The sequence below is a fragment of the Elaeis guineensis genome, chromosome 7 (genome assembly GCF_000442705.2).
Source record: "Elaeis guineensis isolate ETL-2024a chromosome 7, EG11, whole genome shotgun sequence".
Lineage (NCBI taxonomy): Eukaryota > Viridiplantae > Streptophyta > Magnoliopsida > Arecales > Arecaceae > Elaeis > Elaeis guineensis.
In genome coordinates this window covers 9,099,475-9,110,004 of record NC_025999.2, presented here as the reverse complement: position 1 = coordinate 9,110,004, position 10,530 = coordinate 9,099,475, and the positions used below count along the sequence as shown (strand labels likewise).

The following is a 10,530-nucleotide window of genomic DNA, read 5'->3' as shown; positions in this document are numbered from 1 at the left end:
TGAACTAACCAACCATAATGATTCCAAATAAAACCACAGATGGGTTTTTGTACAACTCGACAAGTTGTTTATAAACTAACTGCTATTACCTCTTTCCATAGGGAATCACTGAATTGTAGTGCTCACCAAGCCCATAAGCATGCCTATGGTATGATAACAAGATGCTTGGATTGCTGGCACTACTTCCATTATCAGATTTATATTCCTTACCCATCTCCACATCAGGAAAAGACCCTGAATATATCACAATGTGTTTCTTGAGCAAATGTGTAAGAGCACCAAGCTCAAGCTGTCCTCCCCAAGCTGCCGTGGTCCGAACCTCTTCACAATACTTCTCAAATCTTTCCATGGGTGAGCTATCTGAATCCATCTCAATCTTACCATCTGAAAGGAAAAATGGAAGAAAATCCGATGCATGTTCTCTCATGTAGTTAGCAACCATTTCTCGGAGCTCCTGGTAATTATACTGTGAGATATTTCTGCAGAGGAGTGATAATTGGTCTTCGACAGCACGGTATAAACAATGACCATCTGGTTTGATCTCCTTGATTGTCAACCCAAGAGGCTCAAGCTTTCTCTCCAAACTCTCATTTTCAATCATACGATCACTAATGATGTTACTTTGTTCTTCCTGTATCCTCTGCTCTCTTGCTGCTGCTTCTTGAGCTCTTCTCCCACGCCTCCTTGCTCCCTTGCTGGGCTTTGTGGATTCACTGTGATTGGTGACAGAAACACCAGCTATAGCTTTTACCAAACTATCTAGACTGCCCTTCTCTGAGCTGTCAGTGTTTTCGTAGCCCAACGAAGCAAGTTCCTCTGAGTGCTTAGCTTTAAGTTGTGATAACAGTCGAGATATCTCATCCTCTACTTGCTTCTTCTTGGCTTTCTGTTCAGCTTTGCTGCCTTTAGCAGCTGCTTTTTTGAGATTCATTTCTTTGTTTTGAAGTTTGGCTATCTCTTGCCTGTAAAAACAGAAACATTTGGACTTACAAGTAAGAGAACAACTTCATAAACCAAAGATATTAGTAATCTCACTAAAAATTTAAAAAAAGAGATAAACACAATTTTGTTACATCAATATTCTAGAAACAAGCAAATACATGATCCATCCAAAATTCTTTTTAACTATTTCCACTCTTGTGAACAAAAATTGACATTTCAATGTTGTCACATTCATCCCCTGAACAAGAAAAACCTTTTGATCTGAACTATAATGCAAAGAATCAGCAAGAAGTTTCTGTTGGATCACTAATCCACCAGACTTTAAGCAATTTCCTGCAGGACAGGTTTTAGCATATTTGAAGGGAGACAAGTCAAAGATCTTAACAATTTTTCAGAAGTTTGTTCTATGAAAATCTGAACATTGTAATCAGTTGTTGATGCTTATGACTGCTTTCACTACTCTGACAGTCTTCATGCAACTTGGGAAATCCCTAATTTTGGCATAGCTAAAATGAAGAAAAGAACCATATACTTCAGTTAAATGAAAGTTTAAACAGTTTCAGAAAAGATGAAGTGATTCATGTATCTGTAAAATCCTCTGTACAGTAAAAGTGTGGTGTCTCTCTATAATCATATATGCAGTCAGAATGTAAACATGAACTTTCAGTGTAACACGACTAATACAGGATGCGCAATGATGTGAAAATACATCAAGGGAATACTTAAAAAAGACAAACAGGCAAGTCTACCTACTTCATGATGTTTGTTTAATAGGAGGTTGTTTCTCAACATCAGCGAACCATCTAAACTCCTAAGTTCTGATAAGTCCAATGTCATAGGACTCTCTTGATAAGTCCAATGTCATAGGACTCTTCATGTAGCAGTTTTCATTTGGAAAAGTACATGTATAACTTGTTGCTAGGATCAAAGGAACCTAAGGAGATTTTTGCTTCTCTTACTTTTCATATAATTCCATTTCTTGCCTTAGAAGCGTTGAGTCTCCTAAATAGAAAAATTGGAGCATCTCTTGACTATATCTGCATTTACCGTCCTTGTTAGCAACTTCATTAACAGACAATTTACCCTCATTACAGACTCAAAATACATTTCATTAGCATCCAAAGGTTCAGATTCAACCTAAAACATTTTCTAGTGATACAGCCATCACCTTTCTTTGCCTTCTGATGTTTGAATACTAGCTGTCACACAGTGAGGATTCAATTCAATACTGTAGAATGAAATGTGAACATAATAGGAAATCACACTTGAACTTTTACAATCTAGCATACGATCAAATGCCCTTATGACAACTTGAAAATACTTTAGCTGTGCTCCCCAAAAGGAAGAATATGCCTTATGCCCCATGAATCTCAATTAGTTCAGGATTATGCACAATATAGTAATTTCAAGAAAACATTAAGAGAAATTTATAGCCACATGCAAATGCAATTTTCACAATAGAAAGCAATATAAGTAATCAGAGGCAAGCTCATCAATGTGGAATCCATTGTCTAACTCACAAATGTTAAGCACAGAAGCTGCGGGACAATCTTTACAATTTACAAATTGATAGTTAACTGTGGCATCAAGGCCCCTGTGTAAGTCACCCTCCCTTTTGTCTAGCTAATCAGTCCCTCTGATCCATTTAGTGAGACTGCTCAACCGGACAAAGAATCTTCTATCAGAATCTAACTTAATAAAGTAGCCCACAGGACAGTAAGAATTAACTACAGGGCACCCCTTCTTGATGACCTGCTTAGCAATGTTAATGAATCTGCCATCAAATCTGTGATGGAAGGAATAAGCACTCTTTAATTATAATGCAGTCAGCTTTATTAGACTTAGAAGCAGTAATAGGCCATAAAGCACCATACAACCCCTCTTTTTTTCTTCAAAAATCCAGACTAGAAGATAATCACGTATTGCTTAAGAGGAAATCCACCATCAATTTCTTAACTCATCTTCCTTACCTTCTGCTTAAAATCCCATCACAATTCATTACAGACAAAAAGGAAATATTCATAATTCCACCAACCTATTTCAGCCATTCAAGTTGGCATTTTAAATAACATAGAAATGGTAGTGATGTGATAAGTGATGCTAATAAGCAAAAATAATAATTTTATGTGCTCCACCAAATTGTTTTCATTTTCTCTGGTCATTCCATAATGAGATTGCTAATTCTTTTTCAACTCATCTGATAGTCTTCAGAGAAATATCCAATATATGAACTGGCTTTAGGCTTACCTAAACACATCTGTCCTCATACCAAAACTAATCCATCATGTCTTCAGTAAATTCAGGCCTTTAAAGGCCTGAAATATTCCTTGACCAATGTAATATTTCTAATTTAACAAATAACTCTAAATAAAAGATGAAATTGTTGTTCACAAAATGGAGGGTTCAAATAAAAAAAGCTCTGCAAAATCTGGAGAACATCAAAGTGTGTGTATGTAATAGATTAATACTTTATAGGGAAGAAACACAATCACTAACACTCAAATCTGCTAACCAGTGAAATAACCTTTAAGACAGCAATTAATAAACAATTCGATTAAACTAATTTTAATTACATAAAAGTACATTGTTATTGTTCAAAAAACACTCTTGAATATGAAAAGCACCCAAGTCTTCGAATTTTATCAATATTCTTCTACTCTCCCTCAATGTTAATGATAAGCAAGAATACATGTCATTTTTCATCTTTGCAGAATACCACGTGAAAGTCATGTCACACAAGTCTTATGCTCATCAGTCATCACAAGCACATCCAAATGATACCCGATATTCAAACATAATATAAAACACAGTCTGCTCCTTCCCTGCCTTTCACTAAATCAAAGATTCAGATTGTCAAATCTAGTTTAGAGTTTTCTAACAGAGCTCACATCCTCTTTTCTCAAGCACTCGTGCGGTCATACATCTATGTTAAAATAGTGCTGTCAACTCTGGCTATAAGATATATGTTTCCGGTTTCAGACTCATTCAGTTCAGTCTAAATCATCTCTATAAGAATGGGTATCAGGCAGTCACCATTATTTTATCCATGTTTGGCATATATTAGTTGCTTTCTTGTTCTTCGTGTCATTTCCACCCCCATCTATCTATTTTTACAATTAACTCAACTTTGCTATTGTGTTTTTCTTCTGAGAATGAAATAGGCTTGAGATTTAATTCATGAATATCTATTTCAACTACCTTATTAATTTTAAAGATTTTATTTTCTTTGGGCCTTTGGTAATTCCTTCTATTAAGCTTCATCTACACAACCAGATCCAATTTCATTTAAATATATTTCGTTCCAGTATGAATGATGGTGATTGCCTGAATGTTACCAATCAAATGTGTGCATTACTTTTCCGAAGGAGATTCAGAATGCAGGTTCAAGATTGATGATGTATGAGATATCATGATATATGGACCCGATAAGGATCTCAAATAACATCAGCTGTAAGAAACCATCTCACAAATTCCTATTGCATCTAATCCATTTTACAGTTACTTTTAGCAGTAGTTTGTTGCATATTATGCCCTTGGAAACTTGGGGTTGGCATGGCATGGTGCATGATATCATATTATGCTAGAGGGTGGCAGGCATTGACATGAGAGATATATGAAGTTCCAAAACAACAGTGGCCGCATGCTGAGATGATATGGTCAAATCTTTTAATTATGCTTGTGTTTTTTTGATTGCATCTGCTATTGGCTGAACATCCAAAAAATATCTTCATCCTTCTAGCATTGTTATCATATTAGACTGGCAACATCAGTGTACAAAACTGACACTATGCATATATACTATAGTTTAAAGAATTCCCAGTCACAAACCAACATAAGTCAACTTATATTGGATCAAACAAATAAACATAAAGAAAAAGAGGCTTAAAAGAGACTTAAAAGGTCCAAAATATTAAAAGCAAGGAAGCAAACCCACCTGAATGAAATATTGTCCTTTATAAAGATTTCTTAGTTTTAAAATTGCAGTCCAGCAACATAACAAACAATATCATCTTACACAATAGCATATCATTGTGATGTTCCATTGCAGGGATGGGTACAAAATGCAGCCCCTTGATGGTGGCAGAAACAATGTGGAACTTAAGTCTTGTAATATTTCATGCTTGCTGATTAAGCTTAAACTGTCATTATCTGACATAAAAATCACAACAACAAGGATGATGATCCCTAGGATACAACTAGATGTCTTAGTTATATAATATGATCTCAATCTTGTAGTCTGACACCTAATCAAATGACCAAATAGGTGTTTTCTTGTTAAAGTGACAAAGTGCAATCAGTAGATTATATCAGTGATGAGAGAGAAAACCAGCAAGAAAAAAGGAAAAATAGGAAGAGAAGAGGAATTATGAAACAACAATCACACCAAGGTATTAAAAATAATCAAAGTCCAATATTTCTCATATGAAAATCATAAAAACAATAGCTGCTAATCTACCTAAAGGTTATACAATTAAAAACCATATTAGTTAGCATGTCTATACCAAGATAAATACCTAAAAAACACTAAAACACTGAGTTAACATGGCAGAAAACATTAGTCTATGACAACAACATGGCAGAAAACATTAGTCTATGACAACAACAAAAAGCACCTTCTCCCTTAGAATTGTTTGAAATAAGAAAGTCAGTTAATCTGATCAAAAATAAAAAAATAGAACTCTTCTTTCAATCAGTAAAATGCCAGGCATTATATCATGCTGTTTGAACATTGTACCTACTACTTGGTTGAGCATGATGCATGTCCAAAAAGACATTATTCACCAACAACAATAGCACATATATTTTCTTTAAGGATAAGAAATTATAATCCTTGTCCATGAGGGGGCTGAGAACTCATACAATAACATAGATAACTCCTTGTCAACTAGATATACAAATAGTAACAATGCGATTTTAGATCATATATTCAGGAAAAAGGATGAAAAGTAGAGTGAATCAAAAACACCATTGTTGAATAAACTATCTAGAAACACCAAGAAGCCTTATCCATCAAACTTGGAGAATATGACCAACACCTGACACCAATCATTTAAATCAGTGCAAGATTCCTGAACAAGCAACTATGTTGGAGAGATATTTGTGATGTAACCTATAGGTTTCCTTAGACTCGCAAAGAGTCCAGAAGATAACAGAGACGATGTATTTGATATAAGGACTTGCATTCATCCCTAAGTCACAATGTATATGCTATAGAGCCACATTTGAAATTCTGAACTACAACTCAAGTCTTATTTGGAAATCAATCTGATCATATTTTGAAAACTTCATGCCAAACTCATACTACATCATGATACTAGCAGTAATTTATGACAAACACTGACAAACTTGTCAAGCATCATCACGGTTTTGATGACAAATCAACTCATCATGAGAACGAGAACACAGACTATGCAAGATGCAACACAAAAACATCCACCAAGAGAACCTGCTTACACAAACTTCTCAAAGAAAGCATTGTTCACAGAAAGCATAATATAGACCTTCATCCAGTAATTAAAATTTTTAACCCACTAACCACTGCCAACGTAACAGACAAGCAAGAAAATAGATATCTGAATTATTAAGAAAAACATTAGCATATCAAGATAATCTCGCAATGAGAAAAAGAAACGGACCAACTTGTAATGCTTCCAAAAAAGCAATTTTTATTAATACAATGACTAAACAAAGCCAAGAGAAAAAAGCCAGTCAGTGAAACAGATTAGATTTCTAATAAAGAAGCAAATAGGCTTCCAACAACTATTATCTCTCCTCCCAAAAACCAGAGAACCAATGAATTGAGTTGAACCAAGCAAATAAAAAATCTAAAACACAGAACCAAAACAAACAAATAGCAAAACAGAGACAAAGATCACGACTTTAGGTTATCCACCTGTGCCTCGAGAGCATCTCCTCCAAAGACTCCCGCTTTCCCTTAGTTGTATCCCCCTGGAGCTCTACTTGAGGCGCCCCTCCCTCGGCCTCTTCGGCTGGCTCCATTGCCAAGGAACGCGCCGGGGGGGCGGGGACGAGGGGGGGGAAGAGAGAGGTGGGGGGAGAGCGAGAGAGTTCTCGAGAGGAATCAAAGAGACCACAAAGACTAGCCCTAGGCGCAATGAAGCTTTGGGATAGCTTGACCACTCCGGTGAGGTTACCACTGACCGGTATTTGTAAGAGACGTTTTGTCGGCCCACTAGGGATTTCCGGTGGGCATTTAACCGTGTAGGTATGCGTTCTTGGCCAAGGAGAAGCTTTGTCTTTGCATTAGTATCCAGCAGAATCTCTTTTTTTATTATCATTATCATTATCATTATTATTATCATTATCATTATCATTATTATTATTATTATTATTATTATTATTATTATTATTATTATTATTATTATATTTTTATTTTTTAAAAAAATATTAAAGATAGAGAACTAAATATAAATCGTCAGCTTTATTTTAAATTTAAAAGCAGCTTCCCAAATAAGTTTTATGTAAAAATATTTATCCATTTCAAACATAAGTTAAAAGCAACTATCAATTTTGACTGAAATTATTCTCATATTTTTTAAAATACTATAGTGTTATATTATTATATTACAGTATTTCTTTATAATTAGGCAGTATTATATTATATTAGTATAGTATTCTTTTATAATAATGCAGTATTACTTTATTATATTATATTAGTATAGTATTTTTTTACAATAAAATAGTATTATATTATATTAATATAGTATTCTTTTACAATAAGATAGTATTACATTATATTAGTGTATTCTTTTACAAAAATACAGTACTATTTTATTATATTATATTAATATAGTATTTCTTTATAATAAGGTAATATTACATTATCATAGTGTAGTATTTTTTTATTATAGTATTACTTTACAATAATACAGTATTACTTTACAATAGTGCAGTATAATTTTATAATAGTATAATATTATTTTATAATAGTATAGTATTACTTTTATTATAGTGCGGTATTATTTTATAATAGTATAATATTACTTTATAATAGTGTAATATTATTTTATAACTGCAAGAGCAATTGAATCATTTCACTCCATTTGGATAGTTGCTTTTAAGTTATATTTCAAATGGAGAAAATTTTTTTCTTGAAACTTAAGTGAATAGATACTTTTAAGTTTAAATTCAATTAGATATTTCTTTTTAGTTTTTCCTATTAAGAATGCTACAAAATATTTTAAAGGTCACATATATCATGCAATTTTACATTTTTATGTTGATCTTGTATTTATCATTATCGTGAAAGTACCCTAGCTCTAGAAGAAAAAGGATGATTTTTGATGAAACAAATGATTGTTATATTTGTTAAGAAAATACATTTATTTTTTTGAAGTTCCAGACATTCATGTACTTTGAAATGTGTTCAAGAATTTTTAAGCAAGCAATTGATATATTTATCATTTACTTATATATGTGATATTATATTATTCTTAAAAAAATAATGTTATATATGTCATGTAGATTTTCGCATAAGTTAGGAATGTTTACTTGCAATCAAACTTATTCAAGGTTTCATAGGATTAGGCTTGGTCTATAGAGATCAAGACTTGGCATAAGAGCCCAACATGGAAGATGCTAAGATGTCAACTTGATGGAAGGTGAAGGAACTCGAGTTTTTATTTACAGCATAGCTTTTGTCAAACTTCAATTGGATGTATCATGCGTGGCATCAACATATATTCCCATGTAACAAATTAAAAGTGAAATCTAATATTTCCAAGTAAGGTAAAAGGCATATATTCATATTAGATTCTTTCCACTTTAATTAGTACATTCGAGATATAAGTGCTACATAATGGTAGATTTACTTTGTACATGTTGCTTGTTAAAAATTTAGTGTGCTAAAGCTCAATTACTTTAGATACTCTGTTAAAGTAAACAGTATTGACTTGAGTATCTACTTGTTAACTTGGTAAACTTGCTTCTATTAGCTGTATAAATTAGTTATCAATTATGTATACTATACTATTTAATGAGAGAGAAATATACAAAAATATTTATTAAACTTTATTTCTATAGCACATTTATTTTATCTTAAAAGTTTATGAGTTTTGTATATAATTTTATGATTAAAAGGATAGTTGTGCAAAAATATAAGAAATGAGAAAATAGATTTTTGAATTTCCTCTTCCTAAATTTGTCTATATTCATAAGGCAAAACCTCTCTTTTCCCATTCAATCCCAGATTTAAAAGATTTTAAATTCTCTCTCTCTGACCCAAAGTTTCTGGTGATCGCCCCTAACCCACTCTACCAACTTTCGCTCAATTATTTGAATTTTAATATCTCTCCTCTCCTCCCCCTACACATATTGTTTGGCCAAATCTGGATCTAGATGTCTCACCCCATTAATTTCTCCCTATTTTTTAATCAATTATTATATCAAATATAAATATATTATTATTATTATTATTATTATTATTATTATTATTATTATTATTAAGTTTATGTTTTATTTATATGAACTTTTTGTATACTTAATTTTTTTAATTTATTTTTACTATTTTTTAGACATACTTGTTCACTAGTATCTATAATAGAGAGGTATTTCTATTAATTTTATGTTGCTATGTTGTGCATAAATAGTAATATGACATTTTCAATCTTCCCAAAAATCAAGTTCAACTACATTACTAGATATTAACCTACACATAATCAGACATATGAAGTCTAAGCACCCTATAATACTATATATATATATATAGTATGTAAGCTTCCTATATTTAGCCCAACATGTCTTACCCAAGCTTAATGCAAGAAGTCACAAGTCCATTGGAACTGAAACAGACTAATTAAAGCTAGCTTTGAGGCTCCTTTTCTTGGTAACAACCAAAGACATAAAGAAATTCTCTCAAACCCATTTTTTTTATTATAGTTTTATAGTGCTGGAATTGTCCAACCATTCATGTGTAAGGATAGCATGAATGGAGAGATGATTCTTAGACTATTTGTTGCTTGCGTTACGAGGAAGATTTAATATTATACTTGTACTTGCAATTGGCACGTGAGGTGCTTGTGCATGAATGCCCCGCACAAAAAGAAAGCAAGAACGGCTTCTATGCTCCGACAAGATAACATTTTTTTTAATTTATTTTATTATTTCTTGCTTATGCCTCATTTATGAGTATTATGCATCACACTGTAGAGACAATCAAGCCTCTGGCATCCTTTTTCCATAAAAACTTCAAAAAGTTGCGTAGGACCGGTGAAAGTTAATTATTTGGAAGTTTTTAAACTTTAGCACGTTGTTGTCTTCTAAAGCTTTTCTGCTTTTTCTAATACTACCACCACACGTACACACATATATGGATACACAGATAAGGTTGTAGATTTGGCTACATGATCTCCACTCAAATACAATCAAATCTAAACTAGATGGTGGAGGTCCACATCAATGATCCAAACTATTCAAATATAATCTACTGCTTCTAAACTATTTATATATCAAAGATTATATGATTTAGAGATATCTAATCTATGCATCAAACAGTGTGGATAGAATCATCCTGAATCGAGTGGTTCATGACATTCCAAACCATATCGATGGCAAATTGGGATGGTTCGG

General features: G+C 32.8%; 1 protein-coding gene across 1 annotated transcript; it reads right to left on the bottom strand.

The window, feature by feature from the left end:
• On the bottom strand, window positions 1-7,033 carry LOC105049081 (OVARIAN TUMOR DOMAIN-containing deubiquitinating enzyme 5). Its single transcript, XM_010928627.3, has 2 exons — window positions 6,836-7,033; window positions 1-962 (listed from the first exon to the last, which is right to left on the bottom strand). The coding sequence occupies exons 1-2, from the start codon at window positions 6,940-6,942 to the stop codon at window positions 86-88; spliced, it is 984 nt and encodes a 327-aa protein (XP_010926929.1). The 5' UTR covers window positions 6,943-7,033; the 3' UTR covers window positions 1-85.
• Window positions 7,034-10,530: the final 3,497 nt, after the last annotated feature.

Excerpts from the sequence above, each read along its gene's own strand:
- LOC105049081 (XM_010928627.3), bottom strand. The coding sequence starts at position 6,942 with ATGGAGCCAGCCGAAGAGGCCGAGGGAGGGGCGCCTCAAGTAGAGCTC. Across the intron at positions 963-6,835 it reads GAGATGCTCTCGAGGCACAG|GCAAGAGATAGCCAAACTTC; the intron begins GTGGATAACCTA and ends CTGTTTTTACAG.